The sequence below is a fragment of the Spermophilus citellus genome (assembly GCF_964194105.1).
Source record: "Spermophilus citellus genome assembly, chromosome: 6".
NCBI lineage: Eukaryota > Metazoa > Chordata > Mammalia > Rodentia > Sciuridae > Spermophilus > Spermophilus citellus.
This window is the reverse complement of record NC_138187.1, coordinates 5262120-5288496: the sequence shown is the minus strand read 5'-3', so window position 1 is coordinate 5288496 and position 26377 is coordinate 5262120. Positions and strand designations below refer to the sequence as shown.

At 48.2% G+C, this 26377-nt stretch overlaps 1 protein-coding gene across 11 annotated transcripts; it reads right to left on the bottom strand.

Moving 5' to 3' along the window:
• Window positions 1-331: 331 nt before the first annotated feature.
• ANKS3 (ankyrin repeat and sterile alpha motif domain containing 3) lies at window positions 332-26371 on the bottom strand. Of its 11 annotated transcripts, none has more exons than XM_081298303.1 (17): window positions 26305-26371; window positions 23921-24092; window positions 20813-21011; window positions 20490-20611; window positions 18860-18941; window positions 15461-15596; window positions 9981-10139; window positions 8448-8585; window positions 7935-8041; window positions 7471-7647; window positions 5425-5549; window positions 2831-2972; window positions 2251-2423; window positions 1812-1897; window positions 1193-1276; window positions 845-936; window positions 332-701 (listed from the first exon to the last, which is right to left on the bottom strand). In XM_081298303.1, the coding sequence occupies exons 2-16, from the start codon at window positions 24088-24090 to the stop codon at window positions 857-859; spliced, it is 1980 nt and encodes a 659-aa protein (XP_081154429.1). In that variant the 5' UTR covers window positions 24091-24092; window positions 26305-26371; the 3' UTR covers window positions 332-701; window positions 845-856. The 11 variants fall into 11 exon arrangements, 9 of the variants coding, with proteins under 9 accessions (XP_081154429.1, XP_081154432.1, XP_081154433.1 ...); XM_081298306.1 differs by having other exon boundaries at window positions 8526-8585; XM_081298307.1 differs by lacking the exon at window positions 1193-1276.
• Between the last annotated feature and the right edge of the window lie 6 nt (window positions 26372-26377).

The following is a 26377-nucleotide window of genomic DNA, read 5'->3' as shown; positions in this document are numbered from 1 at the left end:
CGTCAACTGAGCCACACCCCCAGCCCTTTTTATTTTTGAGACAGGGTCCTAAGATGTTCAGGCTGGTGGTGAATCCTCCTACCTCAGCCTCCTGAGTCGCTGAGATTACAGGTGTGCACCACTGTGTCTGGTTTACACTTTAGCTTTCCTAGCAGTCTGCTGTAAGCTGGATTCCACGGAACCACTTAAGCTCTTGCTACAAGGGATGGGAATAGGCAGGGACATTCGCCCAGAGCCCCAGTTCACTGGGGCTAGGATTCTGGTAGGAACTGTCCCTCACTGATCTGCTGGTGTGTAGGCCAGTACTGCACACATGACCAGAACTGAGCCCTTATCAGCCGATGTAAATTTTATTCTCCAACAAATGGCACATTTTCTAGGCATCCTGGTCCTCACCTTGAGGTCAGACCTTGGTGAGGTGCCTACTTGTGTGGGATACCGTCTCTCCAGGGCCTGCCTGGTCTGGACATGGCAGCCCATGAGCTCAGGGCCTTACCACCGGATTCTGGGTGAGAAGCCCTCATCCTTTCCTCAGTGCTGACTTTGCTGCCTGGCAGGGGCCACAGCCCCAGTTCCGCCTCTGTCTGTAGATTGCTCCCTGGGGCCTGATCCTCAGCCCCACCTTGGGCCTGGCCTGCCCACTGCCCTCTGATCTTCCTGGCACACAACTTCAGGGTGGATCGATCACCCAACGTCAGATTCTGAAAAACAAAAAGGCCCTGGTGAGAGAGGAGAGGAAGATTGAGGACCGCAACACCCACTGCACCAAAGTTGCTAGAGCAGGTCCTGCTGCTGCAGGCTCATGGCCAGGCACAGACGCAGCCCTGGGCAGGCAGATTCTCACCATCCTTCCTGGTTAGGGCTCCCGCCACTTCTCCTTCCCGTTGAGCACCTGCAGCTTCTCCAGGCTCTGGGTCACTGAGCACAGTGCTTGTCCTAAGGAGGTGACAGGAGAGTCTGTGCTCTGCAGCAGGGAGGAAGGGAACTGGGGAACTGAGAATGGATTAATCTTGAGCCTCTCTTGCCTGGGCTCAGGGCCTGCCCCAGAGCAGGAATGGCCCCAGCCACAAGGCCAACTTTAGGGTGGAAATACTCAAACCTGCTATCCCTGGGAAGGGCTCCCTCTGCCTCCCTCCCACCAAAATCTGGTGCCCGGTTGGGGCAAGGCCTTGCTGCCCTTCTGAAGACTCACCCATCTCATGGACACAGTCTTCCAGGGCTCCCGACAGCTCAGGGAGGCTCATGGCCTGCAGGGATGCATGCCAGCCTTTGGAGTCTGTAGTACAGAGGGCTGTGCTGTTCTGGGGTGCTTCCCCGGGGCCCTACCTTTGTCCTAAGCTCTAATGACCAGGAGACCCTCCTCAACTAACTACTGGTACACAGCAATCCCCAGAGGCTGAGGCAGAGGTGGCCTGTGCCTGTCCTGACCCCTCTAGTTGGGAGTCTATGAGGCTTTCTAGAAAGACCCATGACCTCTAACTTGCTGACCAAAGTTCTAATTACTGGTTGGGAGGTGGCCCCAGCTTACCACCCAGGTAAGTCACTAGAGGTTTTGAACAGCACAGTTGGCCACAAAGGGGTCTTCTCAACACTGTAGTGACTGTACCTCCCACCACCAGGGATGGCATCTCCCCTCACTGGTGAGAAAGCAAGCTTGGTTCTCTGGGGAACCTTTCCCAGGACCTGAGAATGATACCGGGACCTGGGTGGGCAAGGTGCTGACGTGAAAGCCACCAAAAGACTGGATGAAGCTCAGTTTGGGGGATTCCTTTCCTACCCCTCTGCCCCTCCAGAGGCTACTGTCTCCTTACCTGCCAATGGGTGGCCTGGGCCCAGGGTGGTCGCACTGTAGGGCCGGGCCTGCCTCACTCGGGCTGACAGTTCAGCTTGACAGGCTCTGCCAGATGCAAACCAAGTGCTAGTGAGGCAGAAACCTCCCAAAAAGCCTTTCTGCCCATGCCCCCAAGGGTAAGGAGAGCTGTTCTGTCCCCACAGCTGCTGGCAAGCACCCTAGGAAAGCCCCACTGAGAAGCAGGAGAGAAACAGTCCTTATTGCTGCCTGGGTCTACCCTGCTGGAGCCAGGGCCAAGGCAGAACGGGTGGGGCACTGGGAACCCAGGCCTGAAACCCACGCCTTGCTTGAAGAATTGGTGGGGGGTGATGGCAGTGCGTCCCCACAAAAGCAAGTTCCTCTGCAGTTTGGCAGACAGACTAATGCATCTGCCCCGGGAGAGCTCTGAGCCCACTCACCGTAGCTGCTCCAGGATAAGGGTGGCACCCTGGGCCAGCGCCCAGGTCTCCTGAAGCTGGGTATGGACGTTCTTGCGGGCGCCATCCTGCTCCAACAGGCAGCTCTCCACCACAGCCCGCAACTCCTGCTCCTGGGACACCTGGCCTCGCATGGCCTCCACCTCCTCACAGCGCTGCAGGGAGAGAGGCTGGGCTGGAGGGAGCAAAGCAAGAGGGAGCAGAGTCCCCTGGGGCTGGGGCTGGGCTTCCCTGAGGAGCCTGGAGTCTGCCCCACCTGACACCGTCCCCATCCTTGAGCTGCTGGTGTTGCTCCCCTGGTCCCCCATCCTTTACAACCCAGTTCCTCCACAGCTGTTGTTCTCTGGTCCTCACCCTCAGTGGCTCTTCTCGTGTCCACCTGACCTCCTGCCTTCCTCATGTCCCCTCCGAGCCTCCCGCCTGTGTGGCAACATCCACCTGTGTGTCTGGCTGTTTCCCTGGCTGACTCTAGGTCTTGCCCCGTCCCCTGCCCATGCCGAGGTACAACTCCAGGTACTGCTAAGCCACACTGGCACACACCCCTTCCCTCTCCCCCACTTGCCTTGTGTAGCTGGATGGCAAGCTCCTGCATCTCAGCCTCCAGTCGGTCAGCATAGGCCAGCTCCAGGGCATCACTTGGGGGACGGGCACTGCTGTGCCAGCGGGCAATGGCAGAGGTCATCTTCCTTTTAGGCCCAAACAACCTGCAGGGGTTAATCAGAGAAGGATGCCTGTCAGCTACGTGCAGCTATGTGCTACGTGCATAGGGACTCCATGAGCCATCCCGCCACCAAGGCTGTGCCCTGGGGGACCCTTGGCTCTAAAGGATCACCTGGGATCCTGGGGCAAGGACAGAAACAGCTGCTAAAAGCCTCTGCTGCTGGCCCCAGGGCTATGGACAACAGTGTCTGCCTGCTCTTGAGTCCACAGAGGATTCCATATCACCAGGAATCTGTCTCCCCACCACCCAGACGCCTACACTGGCAGAATGTGAGTCTGCATTCTAGAGTCTACAGAAGACCTTGGTGGCAGGTGCAGTCAGTCTAAGTTCGTCTCCTAGCACCGTGGAATTACCCAGGCCCAGTCTGAGCCCTGCAGCTTACAGCAACCAGGGTGGGCAGTGAAGATCTTGTCCTCCAAAGATCAGAGACACGGAGGCCGTGACCATGCTGCAAGCCCTGACCTGAAGGCTGGCTGCAGTGGCTCCCGAGGGGTTTTAAAGGGTGGTGCCTTTTCTTCGTCTTTCTGTTGGCCAGTTATGACCAGGCCATTCAAAAGCAACTGCAGAAAATCACCACACGCCCAGACAAAGGCACAGGCTCTGAAAAAGCCTGAGAAGCCCACAGCAAAAAATAAAAAACAGCCAACCCTGAGGAAGGTAGAGACTCTGATTTCCAAAGTGACCGCGTTATGAAACAAATGTCCTGTTTCCAACGCCAAAAAAAACTATAGGGGGCTGGGGATGTGGCTCAAGCGGTAGCATGCTTGCCTGGCATGCGTGCGGCGCGGGTTCGATCCTCAGCACCACATACCAACAAAGATGTTGTGTCTGCCGAGAACTAAAAAAAAATAAATATTAAAAAAAAAAAAAAAAAAAACTATAGGACAAACAGTCAATAAAAAACAAGATACCATCCCAGAATAAAACCTGACATATCTCTACTAGACAAAGACTTTAAAACAACTATCTTAGAAGTGCTCAGAGAACTAAAAGATGTGGAGGTCAAAACAAAGTAGAACTATTAACAGAGAAACTGAAAAAGAAACCAAAGCAACTTGAGCCGAAAAGTACAATAAAAAAAAAAAAAAAAAAAATCACTGGAGAGATTCAAAGGCAGATTTGAGCAATGGAAATTATCTAGTCTGAGAAACAAAAAAGACTGAAGAAGCTGTGGGGCACCACCAAGGTGCCCACTCCACACTGTGGGAATCCCAGGAGACGGATGGGAAGGCGCCAAGAGAGCACTGAAGAACTAATGGCCGAGATAGTCCAAACTTGATCAAAGACGTGAGTAACACCCGCGAACCTCCACACGACGCCCTCAGCGACACCAGGGTACACCCATCGACTTCCAGAAGATGGACCCTGGAGGCAGCACAAGTAAGGCAGCTCACCATGCGTGAGAGCACACAGGGAAGGCCAGCAGCGCTCTCACCACAGGCCCGGGGGCCAGGAGGCAGTGCCAAGGAGAAAGGAGGCAGCAAGAACCCTCTAACTAGAAGTGAGGGAGGCCGGGGCTGGGGCTCAGCAGTAGAGCGCTCGCCCAGCACGCATGAGGCACTGGATTCGATCCTCAGCACCCCATAAAAATAAAATAAAGATATTATATCCACCTAAAACTAAAAAATAAATATTTAAAAAAAAGTGAGGGAAAAATTAAGACATTCCAAGATAGTAAAAGTGGAGGGACCTTCCTGCAAGGAAGACTCGGGGAGTCGTGCAGAAAACCAAGGATGCGAGGCAGTGTCTGGACGTCTCCTGAGGACATAGGAGCTGGAGCCAGGGCCTGATGGCAGGCAGGGTAAGGAGGGAGAGCCCTTCGCTCACAAGGAAAGAGCATTAACGATATTAACTTCAATTGGATGCAAAGGGGATGTTTCAAGACAAAAGACCTATACTTATTTTGTTTTTATGTTAAAACGTTTCATATTCAAGCCCTTGAAAAATAAGCCCACGCTGTGAATTACTACCTCTGGTGGAAATGTGACGATTACCTGTACAATTCTTTTTTTTTTTTTTTTTTTTAATATTTATTTTTTAGTTGTAGTTGGACTCTGGGATCAAACCCAGAGCCTTGCACATGCTAGGCAAGCACTCTACCACTGAACCCCAGCCCCAGCCCAACCTGTACAATTCTTAATGTTCTGATCATGAGAAAAGTAATAGAAGTCATAAAACCCTGAATACAAAAAAAAAAAGAAAAAAACCCCCACAAAACTGGCAGATAACGTCCAAGGGCCTCGAATGCAGTGGTGTCAGAGGGCCATTGAGGGGCCCTCTGTTTCAGCAAGAGGGACAGAGGACGCTGGATAGAGCAAGTCTAGCTGATGGCAGTTCTCTGCCTGCTGGGCTGAGTGCCAGGAAACAAGATGTAATCTGGCCCTAGAATGTTTGGTTGAAACGGGGTGAGGCTGGAGGTGGCCCATGGGACTTACGTGATACCGATTTCCTTCAGGTCACTCTCAGTGAGGGTCAGGAAGATGCGGAGGTCCACGTCCTGCTCCTCAAACACCTGCAGGTACTTCAGGCAGCCAATCTGCTCCAGCAGTGTTGCAAGATCCTAGAGGGCCCAAGAGACATGCAGGAGCAGGAAGCTGGGGCAGCAGCGGCGGCTGCGAGCAGAACCAGGCTCCTCCTCTCCTAACACCCCCTTCCTCAAGGTGCAACCTGGTCTGAGCCCACTGAATTCCCAAGCTCAGCTCCGGGACAATTTGCTTGTGGGCAGAGGCTCCATGCCACCCCTCTGCCTGCAGTACATCAGGCAGAACAGGGAGTCTGGATGTACAACCGGGGCTGAGGAGGCCAAGAAGGGGCACATTCCAAGACTTCTTGCTCACTGCTGTTACCCTTCTCTCGTATTCCCTTGGACATCTGACTGCTGCGTGTGGCAACTGCTCAATTCCACAAAGAATGGAGCCTTTAATTTAAGAATCCCTGGTGATGAGTCCTGGCTCTGGTTCCTTTTGGGAGTCTCCTCTTCGAGGGTTTCAAGCCTGCTTGTCTACATGCACATCTCCTACTGGCAAAGCACCAAGCCCTGGTGTGCAGACCCATGCTCTTGGTGGGACCTGGGAAGGGCAGGCTGCTCCTTACATGCTTCCTCTGTCCTCCTTCCTGCTGCATAAGATTGCACATTGGTGTCTGGTGGCACATCACAGTTTCTGCTCACATCTCTTCATTCTGTGTCTCTCAGACCAGACACCCTCAGATGGCCCAAGTCAATCTGCTAATTCTTCTGCCTGCTCTAATCTGCTCTTGGACTCAGCTAGTGAAATTTTTATTTCAGTAGCACTTTTCAACTTTGGAATTTCTATTGTGCAAGTTTTTTGTTGCTTTGAATGAAGGACCAAATTTTCCAAGGTGGTTGCTTCACAATTCCACAGGACCATAAACTCTCCAATCAACTTCCACAGGCCCGAGATGGAGCCTGCAATGCTTACATATTTGTACCGTTCGTGCTGCCACAGGGCAGGAGAGCACCAGAACTACACTGGTAACCCCAGCTTGCTCCACAGGGTGGCCTGCCACAAGGAAGGGGCTGCTGCACTTTTCATCATGTGCCATCATGCTGTCCCCACTTCATAAGCATCTCATCACTGACTTCTGGAGGCAGCTCTGAAATCTGTTCCCCAAGGCTGGGGAGGCCAAGTTGACGTGGACAGTAAGGGAGCAGAGTGCAATCCCGTCCATGAAGAGGTCAAAACCGCTCCATCTAGGCCACTGACTGTTAGGGAGTTCATCTAGAAAACCCACCAGCACTCTGTCCTCAACAGTGCCTGGCCTGTTACAAGTACGTAAGAAGTGCCTCTCTTAATTACTGTAATAATTCTAATGTATGCAAGCTAAACAAACAAAAACACCCTAATGAAAACATGGGGGGAGGTGTATTTGGTTTCATTCACTTTGTCCTGTCTGTTGTGGAGATGGTTACTTCATTCTTTAATTACTGTTTATTTTATCCTTGGCATCTGAATACCTTTAATTTATTTAATATCCATTGTTTAGAGTTCTGCCATTTCTTGAGTACCTGTTAGTATTAGTATTTATGTGTACCAGGAGTGTGGTTAGTATGTTTTATTTGCAGTAAACTGATCTCCAAAGATTTCCTTTTGAAGAGACTTTACCCCTTTCTTAATTTTCACATTCCTGTTTTACTAAATATTAAGTGTTCTTGGACAATTTTGGTGCTCATGTGTTTTGGGGACAAAAGTGAAATGACTTTGTCATTACACTTTTTAACTCACAGATCAAATGTGCCTTATTTTTTTTTCATTTAGATTTCAAACAGTTAATAGGCTTGCCATTTTAATACACATCATTGGAGATCTGCTTATTTGTAAATAGCCTATTGCTCATTTGGAAACATAAACCAGTGAACAATATTTTTCTATTGTAAAAAAAAAAAAAAAAGAAGCGCCTCTCAAATCACAAAAGCACCATCTTTCCAAGAGTATAATCACCAGATTCACAAGTGGTCTTACCTGGGGTCCTGTGTAGGATGACCTCTCAGCTTGGGGCACACATCTTGGGGAACAGGCTGTTCCACAAGTCCCGGAGCTGGGAGGCCACTGGCCATCACTGGTGCTGGAACGAATCTTGGTCTTCACGTAACTCTTGGTTTGTCTGCGAACGGAGCTTTTACGGACATGATCTGAATCCTGTGGCAAGAGGTTGTGTTGGGAGCAATGTGACTGCGGGCTGCAGCCCTGCCCTGCTCCCAGCTCCGGGCTTAGCTGTGCTGTTGCCCTTGTAGGACTGTGAGACCTGAAGCACTGATCAAACACCCCACACCAGCCACAGAGGCCTCCTTGGTAACGCCAGGGCGGGCCCCCAACGGTGCATTTGGTGTGTTCTGAGCACAGTGTAGACTGCACTAGATACTTATTATCAGGCTGGCCCCAAGACACAAAGGGAGGGGAGTGAGATGGGAGAGGGGAGACATCACCTCATTGCTCTCCAGGGAGGCTTCACTGCTGAGCCCCTGGGCTCTCACCAGGCCCTCACTGCTGCTGCTTCGCACGGCCCCAAGGCTGGCACAGAAAACAGGCTCCTCTGGGAACAGAAGACGGGATGCCTGAGAGGCCTCACCGGGGAGGGCAGAGGGGGCACCCTAGAGCCTGTGCCTGGGCCTGGTTAGCCAGCTCTCTGCAACTCCTTCCAAGCTGAGTGCTTCTTCAGCTTCCTGCTGTCTGTCCTGGAGGCCCCCAATAAGGGTGGGCAGGGTACTCGTCCTTTCTGTGCACTGATAAATCCCAAGCACCTAGAACAGCACCAAACTAAACACGTCTCCCCCCACAGAATGGCTGTGAGGGCCTTCTAGCCCCGGCCTGCATGGGGCTCTGGCCCAGAAGCCCTCCTCACCTGCCCCACAGCAGACTCTGGTTTTCCTCCCAAGAACCAGGGCCTTCTATAATCTCTCCTGCTCAGGGGAGCCCAGCAGGACGGGCGGCAGGCATACCCCGGCTGCTGCTGCTGCTGCTCTCCACGTCCCGCTCATTGATGGGGGAGGTGACGTCCCGGTAGCAAAGGCCCTCACCTTCCAGGAGGTTCTCGTCACTGCTGGTGAAGGTCATGTAGCCCCGTGGAGGCAGCTGCTCTGTGTACACAATGGGGCAACAAACCCACAAAATATGAGAGTAAAGACAGGCCCTTGTTCTAGGGGCACCAGCCTCGGGGGTTCTCAGGTGAGGGGACCAGGACGCAGGCAGCAGGCGGGGAACCTTGTGGCCCCTGGCCATGGCTGTCGTCTGTAGTTGGCAGGTGAGGAAAGAGGCTGTGAGGGTTTTAGAGACCAGCCTGTCTCAGTAAGAGCCTGGCAGCGCAGAGCCAGTGGCCAGGGCCGCTACAGTCCCCTCACTGCTGCTTTTTAAAAAATTTTTATTTTTATATCTTTTAGTTGTTGATGGACCTTTATTTCACGCACTTAAATGCGGTGCTGAAAAATCAAACCCAGGGCCTCACGAGTGCTGGGCAAGTGCACTACCACTGAGCCACGACCCCAGTCCTCACTGCCGCTTCTTCAAGGGGAAAAGTGAGAACAGCCAGCCAGATTTACAGGCACCTAAGCCAGAGAAGCCACCCACGAGGGCTCCTGCTAGCTGGGAACACCTACTTCCCCCTCATCCCCACCCCCGTACACCAGGTATGTATCCCCTGTGGCTTTTTTAAACATGGGCATTTAGAAGTCATCAGTTCCCCTGAATCGATCAAGTCCAGCTAAAAGGATACCTGGTTAAAAAAGAAAAAGGCCCTGAGCTAAAAACTAACAGCAGCAATGCAAAACATGACCCTTGAATACACTGGCCCACGGAAAACAAGTACAGCCAGGCCCTCCTGTGCTCACCTGTAGGCCGGAGCACCAGAAGGTCACTTGAGCCCAGGGGCTCAGGGCCAGCCTAGACAGCATAGCAAGAGCCCATCTCAAAAACCACCACCACAAAAAAAAACAGCTCAGGGCTGGGGTTGTGGCTCAGCGGTACAGCACTCACCTAGCATGTGCAAGGCCCTGGGCTCAACCCTCAGCACCACATACAAATAAATAATATAACGGTATTGTGTCCAACTACAGCTAAAAAATAAATATTTAAAAAGAAAAAAAAAATCAATACCTCAAGAGGAGCAGAGGCAGAGCCTTCGTGGCCTGGAGGCAAATCTGTCTCTGCCCAGGGGATAGGGGCAGAGCCAGGGCAGGCCCTTTACATGTCCCTCCACTGTGGACCCACCCATTCACTGAAGGAAATCAGGGCTTAGCTTCATTTCCACAGCAGAAGAAAAACTGCTAGTTTTACCCAATGAAAAGGAGATAAACCCACACCCAAGAGCTAACCAGTAACTCACACCCTCATCACTGGGATCAGTTCTGAATCTCCCTGAGCATCAAAGGCTGTCCCACAGCAGCCTGAGGCCAGGGTCTGAGTGTTGTCCCCTCTCTGTCAAGAGAGAATCCTGAGATGCAACACCAAAGGGCCCTCTGGAAGTATGGACTGCTCACCACAGTGGGGCTGTGGGGCCTCGCCTCCAAGTCCAATTGCTGTGATCCTGGCCAAGGCGCGAGGCCCTTCGTGGATGCTGAGGCCCTTCTTGCGACAGGGCCTCTGTCTCTGAGCAACAGGGTAAGACTCATCTGAAGAGCTCAGATCTTCATATTTTTCTGTGGGCCAAACACAAAGTTAAGATGATCTGTTCCATGATGGACTGATTTACTAGTCTTTACAGTAAGATGGAAAAAACAATCATAACTAGTATTCCTAAATAAAGAAGAGAAGTGTGTTTACCAGAACTTGACTAGTGACAAATGCCAGGACTGCCCAGTCCCTGCTAAGGCCACAAGGAGCTGTTAAGTTACCTGTGACAGGGGACTTGAGTTCTTACTTCTCTCTTCGGGTTTACAAAATTTTTTATAACAAGTCTGTATTGTTTGTAATTAGAAATTTTGAGGGAGGACCTCAATGGCGAAGGGTTTACCTAGCATTTAAGAGGTCCTGGGTTCAGTCCCCAGTATTTCAAAAAGGAACAAAATTTCATTCTAAGTTGAAGGGATAAGTAAATATATTTCTTCATAAAAACATACTAATATCAGACACAACTTTTTTATTTTTTTTGGTACCAGGGTTTGAACTCAGGGATACTCAACCACTGAGCCACATCCCCAGCCCTATGTTGTATTTTATTTAGAGACAGGGTCTCACTGAGTTGCTTAGCGACTGGCTTTTGCTGAGGCTAGCTTTGAACTCGTGATCCTCCTGTCTCAGCCTCCTGAGCTGCTGGGACTACAAGTGTACACCACCATGCCCGGTTTAATCATGTACCTTTAACACAAAATTTGGGGATTTAGTTGTATAGGGCTCCCCTTGATCATTGATACTATTTCTTTTTCTTTTAGTACCAGAGATTGAACTTGAGGTGCTTAATCACTAAGCCACATCCCAAACCCATTTTTTTAATACCTTTTTAAAAAACTTATTTTTATGTGGTGCTGAGGATTGAACCCAGGGCCTCACATGTGCTAGGCAAGCACTCTACTGCTGAGCCACAACCCCAGCCCCCAAAACCTGTTTGTTATTTTATTTTTTGGTAGTAGAGATTGAATTTAGGGGTGCTTAATCACTGAGATACATCCTTTTTCATATTTATTTAGAAACAGGATCTCACTAAGTTGCTAAGTGACTCACTAATCTGCTGAGGCTGGCTTTGAACTCACAATCCTCCTTCCTCAGCCCCTCAAGCTGCTGGGATTATAGATATACACCATTGCGCCTGGCCGTTTTTTATGTTTTATTTAGAGACAGGGTCTTGCTAAGTTGCTTAGGGCCTCAATAAATTTCTGAGGCTGGCCTTGAAGTTGTGGTCCTCCTGCCTCTGCCTCCTAAGCCACTAGGATTACAGGTGTGCACTACCACTTCCAGTTTGATTCTTCTTTTGAGAGACAACTGAGGCATGTAAATGAGGAACTGGCAAGATTATTTGAGCTGGTATTTACTATAAATATGGATATTATAGTATACTATGAATACACTATGTAGTATTTACTATAAATGATCCCGAGCAGGAAAGGTGGCTGGCTGTGTGCCTGGCTCTGGGAGGAGGCAGACCAGCCCCTTCAGATGTGAACTGCTGGCGTAAGTGAGTCACAGAACAAGAGACCAGGGAGGCTACTCTTTCCTATACATGCAAAGACCTACACTGTGAGGAGAATATGGTTCCATCTGAGCAAATAAAGGAAGTTATGTGAAAACAGAAACAAGGAGGAGGTGAGTGAGGTAAAGTGGCTGTAGGAAATGGAACATCCCACACATTCTCAGAATGGTTCAAAATAAATGAATGGGCAAGTGGGGAGCAGGCCAATGGAAAAAAGGAGCCAGGGTGGAATCATGCCATCAGATTAAAATTAGGCCAAGTCGGGCCTGCTGGTGCACGCCTGTACTCCCAGCTACTCAGGAGGCTGAGGCAGGAGGATCGCAAGTTACAGACTAGCCTGGGCAACTTAGTTAGACCCTGTCTCAAAATAAAAAATAAAGAAGGGCTAAAGATGTGGCTCGGTGGCTAAGTGTCCCTGGATTCAATACCCAGTTCCAAAAAATATTTAAAAAAATAAAAAAAATTTTAAAATAAAAAGGTTGTAGAAATAGGGCTGGGGTTGTAACGGCTCAGTGGTAGAGCACTCACCTAGTGTGCATGAGGCACTGAGTTTGATCCTCAGCACCATAAAAAATAAAATAAAGGTATTGTGTCCACCTACAACTTAAAAAAAAAAAAAAAAAAAGGTGGGGTTGGGGTTGTGGCTCAGTGGTAGAGTGCTTACCTAGCATGCATGAGGCACTGGGTTCGATCCTCAGCACCACATAATTGTAAAATAAAGATATTGTGTCCACCTAAAACTTAAGAATAAATATTTTAAAAAAAAGTTGTGGAAATAGCTCAATGATAGAACACCCCTGGGATCAATCCTCAGTACCAAAAAAAAAAAAAAAGGATTTTTTTCACCAAGTGGGATTTATGCAAATACTAAGAGAGCTACAGATAAAATTCACAATCATCTCCACAGATGCAGACAAAGGTCCTTGGCAGCCAGGCACAGTGATACACACCTATAATCCCAGTGACTCGGGAATCTGAAGCAGCAGGATCACAAGTTCCAGGCCAGCCTCAGCAATACAAGTGAGACCCTGTCTCAAATTTTAAAAAGGGCTGGGAATGTAGCTCAGTGATGGAGACCCCTGGGTTTAATCCCCAGCATCCCAAAACAAAAACCAAGAAAAGAATAAGTCTTTATCAAAATGCAAAGGATATTCCTATTTTTAAAAACAAAACCCTGAAACATTCAGGAATGGATGGAGACTTCCCTAACATAGCCAGCCTCTTAATGTGGCATTGTACCAAGACCAGGACCAAGGTGAAGACATGCACTAGTGCTCTGTCATGCTTGAACACTACAGATGAGAGGTGTCACAAGATCAGGCATGAGAATCAGAGCAGAGGATTATCTTGATCTGTAGTTTGTACTGTAGTAAACCTGGAAAGTTCCAGAGAATCAATAATAAACTAATTTGAACAATGGAAGAATTCAGTAAGGGCAGACTACAAAATTAGCGCAGAGACATCAACTGCCTTCATACACACTGAGAATAAGCAGTTAAGAATACAATGAGGGGGCTGGGGATGTGGCTCAAGCGGTAGCGCGCTCGCCTGGCATGCGTGCGGCCCGGGTTCGATCCTCAGCACCACATACCAACAAAGATGTTGTGTCCGCTGAGAACTAAAAATAAATAAATAAATAAATAAATAAATATTAAAAAAAAAAAAAAAAAAAAAAAAAAGAATACAATGAGGGGCTGGGGCTCAGTGGCAGAGCGCTCACCTAGCAAGTGCGAGGCCCTAGGTTCACTCCTCAGCACCACGTAAAAATAAATAAATAAAATAAGGGTATTGTCCAACTACAACTAAAAGATAAATATTTAAAAAAAAAGAATACAATGGTAGCAAAAACTCCATTTAGGACAGCAACAAAGATAGTCAAATACTTTAGAATAAACACAGGCAAAATGCATATGAAAAAAAATTTAAAACCTTCCTGAAAGCCCCAAAAGTACAAGAGAACCAAACACACTCTTTTTCTTCGGATGGGATGATGTAACCACATAAAGATATAGTAAATTTACAAATTTATCACCATCTGAATAAAAATAGTACTTTTCAAGGAGTTGGATAAGTTGATTCTCAAATCCACATGGGGGAAAACACACCAAACACACCCAAAACCTGGAGAAACATGAAAAGGTTGAGCTGTGAGGGGAAATAGCCCTAATCTAGAGTGAAACTAGCTACAAAAGGATTCTGGTCAAACAGTGTGTGACTCGTGGGCACAAATACAGAGACCAGTGGAACAGAACACAGGTAAAATGGAAATTCAGTAGATAACAAAGATCGAATCTCCAGCCACTAGATCAAAGCTGGCTTTTTACATAAATGATACTGGTGCAACTTGGAAGAAGAAAATTGTTGGACATGGTGGTGCACAACTATAATCCCAGCTACCTGGGAGGCTGAGGCAAAAGGATCAAAAGTTTAAGGACATTTTGGACTACTTAGCAAGATCCTATCTCAATACAAAAATTTTACAAAAAAGCTGGAGAAGTAGCTCAGTGATAGAGCTTCCCTGGGTCCAATCCCCAGTGAAAAGGAAAAAAATAAAAAGATAAAACTGGATCCATGCCTCATGACATGTGAAGAAAAAGTATAAATGGACAGAGATCTAAATGTAAAAAATGAAACCATAGGGTTGGGGCTGTGTTCCAGTGGACAAGCACCTTCACAGCACTTCTGAGAGGCCCTGGGTTTGACACCCAGCACCAAACACACAAGGACTAGCAGTAAACCTGGAAAGTCTTGGTATTTTCCTCTTGGTGTTAGGGGTCAGACCCACTGGCACTCTGCCACTGCACTACGTTCCCAGCCCTTTTTATTTTTTGAGAAAGGGTCTAAGCTGCTTAGGGCCCCGCTAAGTGCTGAGGCTAACCTTGAGTTCACCATCCTCCTGCCTCAGCTTCCAGAGTTACTGGGATTACAAATACCCCAGGGTGCCTCACTCACGGGTGAATTTTTGTACAACTAGGGCCTAGGGAGATTGTGTTTTTATAATACCGAGGTTTGGACCCCAGGAAGCTTTACACTGAGCTACAACCCTAGTCCTTTGTGTTTTTGGTTTTGAGACAGGGTATTGCAAAGTTGCCTGGGCTGGCCTTGAACATATGATCCCTGTCTCAGTCTCCTGAGCAGCCGAGATGTGCACAACCATGCCAGACTGGGAAAAATTTTCTGATTCAAAATCCATAGGCAATAAAGATCAATATATTCAGCAATGAACACTATCAGCAAAATAAAAAAAATAAATAACAGGACTGGGGATATAGCTCCATGATAGAGCTAGTACATGAAAGGCCCCGAGTTTGATCCCTAGCACCACAAAAATATAAATCAAAAATAAAAAAAACAGGGGCTGGGGATGTGGCTCAAGTGGTAGCGCGCTTGCCTGGCATGTGTGCAACCAGGTTCGATCCTCAGCACCACATACAAAAAAATGTTGTGTCCACTGAAAACTAAGGAATAAATATTAAAATAAAAATCTCTCTAAAAAAATAAAATTAAAAAAACAGGGCTTGGGGATATACCTCAGTTGTGCTTGCCTTGCATGCACAAAGCCCTGGGTTCAATCCCCAGCACCACAAGAAAAAAAACAAAAACAGAAAAGCTCCCCTCCTACCCCACTTCCCAGGGGCTCCACACTCCCTGTGCTATGCACAATATCAGGCCAGCAGGGACCACTCTCCACATTAATTGACTGTCTTTCTCTCCTTATAGCAAGAGCTGGGGAGAGAGGGCCTCCCAATAGGGAGGCCAGCTGTCTTCTTCTGAATGCCTCCACAGCCAGAAAGAGACCCAGAATGCATAAAGCAGAGCAGCAAATACAGATACCTGGGCTCCGGTAGAGGTTCTTAGGCAGAGCAGGCGAGTGACTGTCTATCAAGGCCACAATCTTCATGTGTCCATATTGCTTGGCCAGCATCCGGGCCGTGGCTCCACTATGATCTCTCATGTCCACTCTGACTCCCTGTGAAGGTTAATGAAAGGAGAGTTAGGAAGCTCCCCTTCAGAGTCCCCGCGCTCCCTGGGCCGCCCAGGAGGGATGAGAAGACAGGTTTGTAGGCTCCTGGTCACTCCTAGGGTGGGAGAGACACCTAGGACAGGGGGAAGGAGGTACATCTGACCAACTTAGCAAGTCTTGCTGGCTCTCTCCTTTTTTTTTCTTTTTTGTAAGTATTTTTTAAGTTATACCTGGACACAATATCTTTGCTCTATTTTTTTTAATTTTTTAGTTGTAGTTGGACACAATACCTTTATTTCACTTATTTATTTTTATGTGGTGTTGAGGATTGAACCCAGGGTCTTATGCTTGCAAGGCAAGCACTCTACCACTGAGCCCCAGCCCCTCTTTATTCTATTTTTATAGAACCCTCACATGTGGGAGGCAAAGGGCTCCAGTGAGCCATAACCCCAGCCCCTCACTCCCCTAATGACAAGAGAGAGGCTTTGTGGTCCTGTCCCAGGAGTAGTACCAAGCCACCCCACAGCTGCAGCAACTCTCCCTGCCAGGTTCACAGTCGTGCTTGGCAAATGCAGAATGGAGGGGCTGCTGCAATTCAGTGGCAAAGCAGAAGGGAGTAGCCGGCAGCCGCCACACAGGACCCCTCCTCCACTCTGCACCCAGCTAAGTCTGGCTTGCTCCACTTCTCACATGGAGACACTGGCTCACCACAGAAGCAGCCTTTTAGAGAGTTCTCTGAACGAGGGCACCACCCTCTGAAACTGAACTTGGCACTTTTATGCAAAGCTCTAAAATGTACTTAAAGTCTTTCAGTGCAAAGATTTCATGTGTATGACTATCCTGAGGACCCTAAATACAGAGTTTGATGCACAAAGTGCTCAGCACAAGAGATATGCAATGGAAACCTAGAGACGAGAATGCTCGTCACGACCCTAAGGGGAGACACACACACACAGCTGGTCTGGCCAAGGTCAGCAAGAACCAGGCCAGGAAACCACACACGCATCACAACCACAGCCTCACACAATGCCAGGGCAAGAAAGCAACACCAGGAGGAAACATGCCGAAATGTTAACTTTTGCTTTTGTTTTTTACCTTTTTTTTTTTTACGTGGTGCTGAGGTTTGAACCCAGGGCATTGCATGTGCTAGATGAGTGCTCTAGTGCAGAACCACAATCCCAGCCCAATGTTAACATCTTTAAAGCAGGAAGATGATGGGATTTTTCCAATCTTCCTAATTTTCTGTATTTTCTAAATGAACTACATAAGCTTATTTACTTATGAAACAGGGAAAGTCTGGGCTGGGGTTGTGGCCCAGTGGTAGAGTGTTTGCCAAGCACGAGCAAGGCCCTGGGTTCAATCCTCAGCACCACATAAAAATAAAATAAATAAAGATATTGTGTCCAACTAAAAAATAAGTAAAAAAAAGAAAAGAAACTGAGAAAGTCCAGTAAATTTTCAACTTTAAAAGCTTGTTAAGGGCTGGGGTTGTGGCTCAGTGGTAGAGTGCTTGCCTAGCATGTGTGAGGCACTAGGTTCGATTCTCAGCACCACATATAAGTAAATAAAGATCCATCAACAACTAAAAAATAAATAAATAAACAAACAAATAAATACATAAAAGCTTGTCAAGACGTGGTGGCACACACTTATAATCCTAGCTACTTAAGAGACTGGGGCAGGAGGATCTCCAGTTTGAGGCAAGCCTGGGCAACATAGTGCGACCCTATCTCAAAAAAAAAAAAAAAAAAAAAAAAAAACACCCAGATAGGGCTGGGGCTGGGGCTCAGTGGTAGAGTGCTTACCTCACATGTGTGAGACCCTGGATTCAATCCTCAGCACCACATAAAAATAAATAAACAAAATAAAGACATTGTGCCCATGTATAACTAAAAAAATATTTAAAAAAACCCAAAACACCCAGAGCTTCAGTCACACAGTCTCACATCTGATGGTGGCAAGCTGACCACCAAAGCACTGGAGGGCAAAGGAACTGGAGGAATTTAGAACATTAGAAGTCTGCAACCCATGACCCAGCAATTCCATTTTGGGAATCCAACCTAAGGGAATAAATAAGGACACATGCTAAAATTCAGGATTTTTGCTGCAACATTTAGCATAGTGAGAACCAGAAAGAACATACAGAGGTCAGTGAGTTGAATCAGAAAAAACAATGGAGCACCTCCTGTCCATTCCCAGGAGGTGGGAGTGTGCAGCAACATGGACAGGTATGCACGAAACACCACTAAGAAAAAAAACACATGACAAAACACCAGGGTTTCCACTTTGGGCTCCTGTGAGTAACACTGCTCTGTGCACTCCCGATCCCTAGGAGCTCCCTGAACGAGCTTCCATGCAGATGCAGGTTTCCCATTCTCCTGGGTATGTGTCTCAGGCAGAACTGGCCTGGCCTTGGTTAACTAGGTGTAACTGTCAAGAGGAACTGCCAGCCTGCTCTCCCTCAGCAGCCCCTGGGGCCCCATCTCTCCACACCCCAACCCCTGGTATTGCCCTCTTCATCACAGACATCTTAGAGGTCTAAGGAAGACTACTGATATCAATCATTTTTTCATGTGCCTATCTTCTTTGCCCATCTTTTAACTGTCTCTTCATTTTTTCTTTTCTTTTTTTGCTGGCTGGGGATCAATCCCAGGTACTTCCCCAGCCCTAATTTGTTTTTTTTATTAGAACCTATTAAATTTAAAATGTGAAGCCAAATGTGATGGTACACACCTGTAATCTACTGACTCAGGAAGCTGAGGTAGGAGGAGAGCCTGGGGATGTAGGTCTGTGGTAAAGTGTTCCCCTAACCCCCATCCTGTCCCCAGTATCAAAAAAAGTCCAAGTGATAAAATTATGAGTGCTATTCACTTGTTAAAACATTTTCTCTTAATATTTTTTTAAATATATTTTTTAATTGGGTATGGACTCAATGCCTTTGTTTTTATGTGGTGCTAGGATCGAATCCAGTGCCTCACACTTGCAAGGCAAGTGCTCTACCACTGAGCTACAACTCCAGCCCAACTTTCCCTTAATATTTAAAGAGCATACTCATTATAGGAACAGGTGTTGATTTTAACTCACCAGTGTACCCCTAATGCCCAAGGCACCACTCAATAATTGGCATCAATGGATGTTCAAAGGAAATGAATTGATAAATAAAGAAAAGTTATTTCTGTGTAAAAGAAAATTCTGTTATAGTTCATATTTCCGTGATAATTCCTCATTTGCTGTGACAAAATTACAAGCTAACAAACTGGATCACTTACGTGATTCAGAAAATACTGCACAATTATCTCATGGCCAGCAGCAGCTGCTTCCATCAAAGGAGTAAATCCATAGACTGGCTCCCTGCAAGATGGCACAGGCAGGTGATTAGTAGAAATATGTTCTCCACGCAGAAGTGCCCCTGCCAAAGACAAAAGCAAGCCAAGACCCCTGATTGTAGAAAGCGGTACATGCTAATGCCCATGCGGCCTCTTGTGCTCACTGGCACACATGCACGCACTTTCTCAAGAATAGGTTGGCTAGGTATGATAGTGCACACCTGTAATCCCAGCAACTCGAGGGGCTGAGGCAGGAAGATCACAAGTTCAAGGTCAGCTTCAGCAACTTAGTGAGGCCCTAAGCAACTTGGTGAGACCCTGTCTCAAAAAAAAAAAGGCCTGGCATAGTGGTGCATGCTTGTAATGGCAGCAGCTCCGGAAGCTGAGGCAGGAGGATCACAAGTTCGAAGCTAGCCTCAGCAATATATCGAGGCACTAAGCAACTTAGTGAGACCATATCCCTAAATAAAAATAAAAAAGGGCTAGGATGTGGCTCAGTGGTTAAGCACCCCTGGGTTTAATCCCAGTACCCATACCCCAAAAAACTAATGAGGTGAGATTAAAGAGTGATGCATGAGTTGCATTAACTCTCCTGAGTCTATTGCCTCTCAACTTCCCTCCTCTAAGGCTGTTCTCACTCACTTCTCTTAAACCCCAGCTTTAATCATGGTCACCAAGCAGCTCCTGCTCTTCATTCCTTAGAAAGCTGTCTCCCTCTCATCACCCAAATCCCATCCTCTGAACTCAGAATCCTCATGAGCTGCTCAAAAGGCTCCCCTACTAATAACCCACCTGCCCTCCCTGAGCTAAGCACCCTCTGGCAGCTCATTTCGTGTGTCCCCTCATTCTTCTCCCCACACTTCCTGCTGCTCTAGAAGCCAGGAGACATGCTAAATGCTGCTTCTCATCCATTCTAACACACATTTTTTTTTTCACCCTTTAACATCTCTGAAGTCAGAATGTGTTTTGAAATCAATAGGCAAGTTGAATTTTAGCGCAGTTTTTATTTATTAGAGTCATTAGAAATTACGGTATGTCTTAAAATGGATGACAGGGAATGGGTCCTCCTCCTCAGCTCCTGCACTGCTGGGGCCACAGGTGTACCAGCTAAGAATCAGCTTTTAATTTTTGCCATTTAAATTCCACTCACAGCTGGACTTGGTGGCCCACACCTGTCATCCCAGGAACTTGGGAGACTGAGGCAGGAGGACTGTCAAGTTCAAGGTCAGCTTGGATAACTTGATGCAAACTTGTCTAAAACATAAAGGGCTGGGAGTGTAACTCAGTGGTAGAGTGCTTGCCTAGCATGCACAAAGCCCAGGGTTTAATCCCCTGTACCCACAAAAAAGAAAAAATGAAAAAGAGGTCAGGAGCCTAGAAAGATGCACCAAATGTCTCAATAAATAAGTGTAAAGTCACATATATGGGTAGGCCCACTCATTCTGCCCCTTCATCTTAACCTCTCACACCAAGGCAGGGTGGCCCTGATGTCTGGTTAGCTGCCTCTATGGCTGCTCTCCTTAGAGTGAGGAGACCTGCCTACTCCTATGTTCAGTTAAGATGCCACAATCACCTTACGTTGGCGTTTGCTCCGCTATCCAGGAGGAACTTGACCATCTGCTGGTGCCCGGCACTGGTACAGTGGAAAAGCGCAGTCCAACCATGAATATCTTTCATCTCCAGCTCTGCACCTTGCTTTGAGAGAACAGAGTGCAGGTTATGGCCCATTTCCCCATGTGGGTGGGCGGACAGCAGCACCCTTCAGGCTGTCAGCTGAAAGAACTGAAAGTGATTACACACGCGTGCACGCACACTGTGGCCTGCAGTGCCTCACGTCCTGCCAGGGCGGCCTGGGAGCCCCTCGGGTTTCTGGGCCTTTGCCCCCTCGTAGCTCACCTGGAGGAGAAAGTAGGCGATGCTCTCGTTGCCACAGCTGGAGGCCAGCATCAGTGGAGTCTGCCCTTCTGGGGTCGGCACATTCACACTCACCCCTGCCTCGAGCAGCAGGTGCACGATGGTATCGTGTCCAATGTAGGAGGCATACATCAGCGGGGTCCAGCCACCACCATTCTTCTTATTCAAATCTAACTCTCTCCTAAACAAACGCAAGATACGCTAGACACGCCCAGCCATCTCACATTTGGGGTTCACCAGAGCCAGGGGCCAGGCCAGGCCAGGTCAGCTGACATTCCAGAAGCAGAAGTCCTCTACCCCCAGACATCCCCAGGGTTGGGGAAGACAGGCAGGGAAATGTTCCCCGTGGCTTGTATGCACACCATTACAAAGTCCTCAGTAACTCTCTGCCTTCTCTAACTTCATATTCTCACCTGCCCCTCCTCCTAGCCCAAGACCAACGATTACCTTCTTTCCTACCACCAGCTAGACAGATGGTACTTAACCAAGGGACATTCACCAAGGTCAAGAGCCATTTTTGGAATCATGACTGGGGAAGGAACTACTGACATGTAGAAGGTGGAGGCCAGGAGGCTGCTAACACCCTGTGGTGTACAGGAAACTCTAAGGCAAAGACAAGAGGCCTGGTTTGTCAATACAGTTGAAGCTGAGACACCCTGACCACCTATCAGCAAATCAATAACCAGTCTGTTAGTGCAGAGCTGGGTGCACACAGGGTTTGAGGAAAAAGGGACTTAGACAACAAATAAGAACCACTGCACTTCAACCTACAGAAACATATGTGAAAAATCTGTGACCAGAAAATCCTATTTTTCCGCTAATATTCTGAAAATGCATTTCCCTATAAGAGAAATAGTGTGGACTTTACCAGTCCAGACTTTATGTGAGTGACATTTTAAAATACTACCCACTCCCAGTAGCAAGGTGTACCAATAACACGCCATGGGCCTTTCCCCTTCCACAATTTTTTTTCTCTTCGTGGTGCTGGTGATAGAACCCAGGGCCTTGCACATGCTAGCCTCCACCTCTGAGCTACATCCCAGTTACCTCCATTTTTCTTCATTTTTGAGACAGGGTGTTGCTAAATTGCCCTGGCTGTACTGGAACTTGCAAACCTCCTGCCTCAGTCTCCTGAACAGCTGGGAGAACAGGTGTGCACCACTGCATCCAGCCTCTCCCACAACTGTTGCCTGTAGTGATGGGAACAACTCACAACCAGTCCACATGATGTGTGATCCACACACTAAGCTGCACCAGGTGATTATTTCCCACTCACTAGCAACACCTACTGACTGAGGGACATGCCCAGGCAGACATTCTAGAAGGTCCTGACTGCAGGAATGCAGTGGCAACCCTGCAGGAGAGCCCCGTGGAGCTGCTCTGGGGTGAGACTTAAGTGACCTTTCCAGCCAAGCACTGCCTCCTTTTGGAAGGGGCAATTCCATGGCAAGGGATGAAGCTGCTCCCACAAAGCATCTCATTCCTCCCCTTTGGCTCCTGTTCTCCCTCCAGGGAGAACTGTAGGCCCCAGTCAGGGCATATGGTGAGCAAGCCCCTCTCTCAGCTTGTGTGAAGCACCAGCCAGCACAATGTCCCACCACCGGCCCTCTTCTCCTCGGTGGAGTCGTTCTGGAACATGCTTTTTAACAGGACATCCAAAGGTTTAAGTGCTTGAGATTTCCAAAGGAGAATTATAACAGGGATCTTTGTGACCCTGTGAGGGGACATGCGGACCACATACCCAACTACCTATCCCTAAGGCCACTCAGTAAAGGAGTACTACAAATCCTTTGGCCAGCAATTTCTGAGTGATGGCTATGATTTGGGAGCAGAAGACCTAGGGCCATACAGGGCTCTGCTCTGACTCACCAGGAACTAGAGAAGGCATGAGAGGCATGGACAGACATTATTACTTCACCAAGTTGCCAAGGGTGAAATGGCAACAGTCAGCATAAAGTATGGTGGAACCTAAAGGGGTAAACCCTTTTCCAAAACTCACCTTAAGAATCACACTGTGGGGCTGGGCTGGGGCTCAGTGGTAGAGCACTCGCCTGGCATGATGAGGCACTGGGTTTGATCCTCAGCACCACATTAAAAATAATAATAATAATAATAAAATAAAGGGGCTGGGGATGTGGCTCAAGTGGTAGCGCGCTCGCCTGGCATGTGTGCGGCCCGAGTTCGATCCTCAGCACCCATACAAACAAAGATGTTGTGTCCGTCGAAAACTAAAAAAAATAAATATTAAAAAAAATTCTTTCTCTTAAAATAATAATAATAATAATGAAATAAAGATATTGTGCCCACCTATAACTAAAAAATAAAATGTTAAAAATAATAATAATAATAATCACACTGTGGCCAGACGTAGTGGCGCACACCTGTTATCCCAGAGGCTCGGAGGCTGAGACAGGAGGATCGTGAGTTCAAAGCCAGCCTCAGCAATGACAAGGTGCTTAGCAACTCCGTGAGACCCTATCTCTAAATAAAATAGAAAACAGAGCTGGGAATGTGGCTCAGTGGTTGAGTGCCCCTGAGTTCAGTCCCTAGTACCCCCCCAAAAAAATCACATTGTGATTTGGGGTCACAGCAATCACAGGAAGACACAGGCCTGGGCCTTATAAAGGACTTTCTGTGTTATTAGGATGAAATATTTGTATGCAGTGAGGTCAGGCCATCCTCAAAGGGGATCCAAAAGCCTGACCTCTCTCTTCTGTGCATAAGGGGAGAGGAGGGCCCCATGGTTTAAAATGGGAAAAGAAGGCCAAAGGACATTGCTTTCTATCTTTATTCTTATTTATTTGGGCATTTCTGCATTCAGTGAAAACCCCAAGGTTACTCTGGTTCAGGTAAGCTATAAATCAATGTTCATAACCCTACAATAAACTTTTAAACCATCTTTTTCTTCATCGAAATCAAAACTACCTTCTTTGCCAGCTCCCAGCAAAGTTACCACTGACAAAGGCTGGCTGGTGGCCCCCCAAGGATCAGAGGTCTACACCATGTACAAGGCCTCACTTTGAGGGATCCAACACCACTGGGACCCTACTCAAAAGGTGAGGCAAAGGAACACTCCCCAAGACCTCTTACCGCTGCACACACTCCTTCACCACCTCATACTGGCCAATAGAGGCAGCTGTGTGAAGATCCAAGTGGACATCCAGTTCCTCCCGGCTGACCTGTGTGCCCAGCCCATGCCACATGGACAAGCTGCGGTTCAGGAACTCCGGCTCGCTGGCTTCATCACTGAGTTCGGACATGGCTGTGGAGGGAGGCCCAGGGGTTAGGTCTTACTTCTACATGCAGTAGGCCACCAGCCACATCACTGCCCTGAGAGACCAAGAGCCCTGGCGACCACCCCCAAGACTTAGTTTTCTTTCATTAACCAGCAGCTCCAACATGCTGACACTGGTGAGCCTGCTGTCAGACTGAAAATGAGGTTAACTGTAGTGTATTTTCTCTTTAATTCACAGGACTCAGAGTCTAAAAGGGATTCTCCAGCAAGCTCCGGAAAACCCGAAAATCTCATGAATGGGTTATTTAAAAAAAAAAAAAAATTTAGCTGGGTCCTTTGACCCAATCAGTTCCTGGGAGTGATGGGAAAGAACACTGTATTTGGGGTCACAGCAAAATTTAGCACTGTATGAGGCATCTCCAGTCCCTAATTCTTCACTGTCTATCAAGTACAGGATATGTCAAAGGGCTATTATTAAAATCATATGGAAGCTGGGTGCAATGGTGCACATTTGTAATCCCAGCAGCTCGGGAGGCTGAGGCAGAAGGATTGCGAGTTCAAAGTCAGCCTCAGCAACTTAGGGAGGCGCTAAGCAACTCAGTGAGAGGGGAAAAGGATAAAGGTGGCCATATCACCTTCAGATGTCCTAAAAGTACAATGGCAGCTCACAGAAGCCATTAGAACCTCAGTTTCTAAGACAGGTGCAGTGGCGTAAACCCGTAATCCCAGTGGCTCAGGAAGCTGAGACAGGAGGATCATAAGCTCAAAGGCAGCCTCACTAAGCAACTCAGTGAGACCCTGTGTCTAAATAAAATACAAAATAGGGCTGAGGGTGCTGGGGTTGTGGTTTGGTGGTAGAACACCTGCCTAGAATGCGTGAGGCACTGGGTTCAACTGCAGCACCACATTAAAAAAAAAAAAAAAAACTAAATAAACAATGTGGCTCAGTGGTTGAGTGCCCGAGTTCAACTGCCAGTATCAAAAAAAAAAAAGAACCTCAGCTTCTACTGAAGAATACTCCCAAGCATGCTAGCCTTCTTCCAAAAGTCAGTGACAAACAACAAACAAGCCACCCATCTGGGGTACAAAGACCCTGCATGCCCTTGACAAGAGCACATGCAAAGGTGATGGGGCAATGAGTCCTATCCTGGAACCACCACCTCCCCACACAAGCCAGCATGAAATCACACAGGCCTCTCACAGGCAAGTAAGAATCCTGATCCTGAACAGACCTACTCAACAGAGCCTGGATAAGAATCCCAAAAAAGCTAAGTGCTAGTTCAGCGTCCCTTTTAATAGATCCCACCAGCCTTCTTTGGGTGTGTTCCTTCTACCTCAAAAGCTTCCTCCAGGCTGGGGGCTGCTGTCTGCCTATTGGATACTCACATCTGACACCTGCGAAGTGCAGAACACTGATGGACAATAAGAAACAAACAAGATCTCCAGGAGCCTATGCAGAATTCATAAGCCACAGAACTACAAATCTATTACGATTTATAACATATCACACATAACAGATGCTGCCCAATGTTGAGGAATACATCTCATGAATATCTGTATGCAGCTAGAAAATCTTTTGCACCTCAATTCCAAAACTTCAGGAAATAGCACTGAGGACGGGACCTCTTTTGCAGTGCTGGGGATCAAACCACTCAAGGCCTCTACCATGCTCGCATTCTACCACCTAGCTACATCCCGAGCCCCAAGACCTGAACTCCTGAGCTCAAGCAGATGATCGCGTCCACTCGGCGTTCAGAAAAGCCAGGACTACAGGTGCCCACCACGCTGGCTTTCATTCTCATTCCGCCTGTCCATTTTGTAAAATACTTAAATCTTTTTTTTTTTTATAGATGGACACAATACCTTTATTTATTTTACTTTTACGTGGTGCTGCGGAACGAACCCAGCGCCTCACATGTGCTAGGCAAGCGCTCTACCACTAAGTACAACCCCAGCCCAAATCTAAATAAGGAATTTCAAAATCCTGAAGCTGGGGCTGCCACGCCACGGGAGGAGGTCCGTCCAGGAGCCCAGGGGCGACCCGGCGACAGCGCGCGCCCGCGGCCCTGGGGTTGCTCCACGCCTCCCGCAGGCGCGCGAACCCTGCCGCCCCGCGCTGGGCCGTCCTGCTCCGCGCCTGAGAGCCAGGCACCGCGCCACCAAGGCTCGCTCGCTCGCGAGCGCACGGCCGCGCCCGAGCACCGGGCCCCGAAGCTGCAGGTGCCGCCGCGGAGCCTACCTGCGCCGGCCCCAGCCGCTCCTCGCGGACCGCCGCCCCTGCGCCCGGCTCGCCCCGGAAGTAATTGCGGGAG

Bases quoted from the DNA above. Each gene is read 5' to 3' on its own strand.
- ANKS3 (XM_081298303.1), bottom strand. From the start codon at position 24,090: ATGTCCGAACTCAGTGATGAAGCCAGCGAGCCGGAGTTCCTGAACCGC. The intron at 15,597-18,859 runs GTAAGTGATCCA...TAACCTTCACAG, and splicing joins TGCAGTATTTTCTGAATCAC to GGAGTCAGAGTGGACATGAG. The intron at 2,424-2,830 runs GCAAGTGGGGGA...CTCTCCCTGCAG, and splicing joins TTGCCATCCAGCTACACAAG to CGCTGTGAGGAGGTGGAGGC.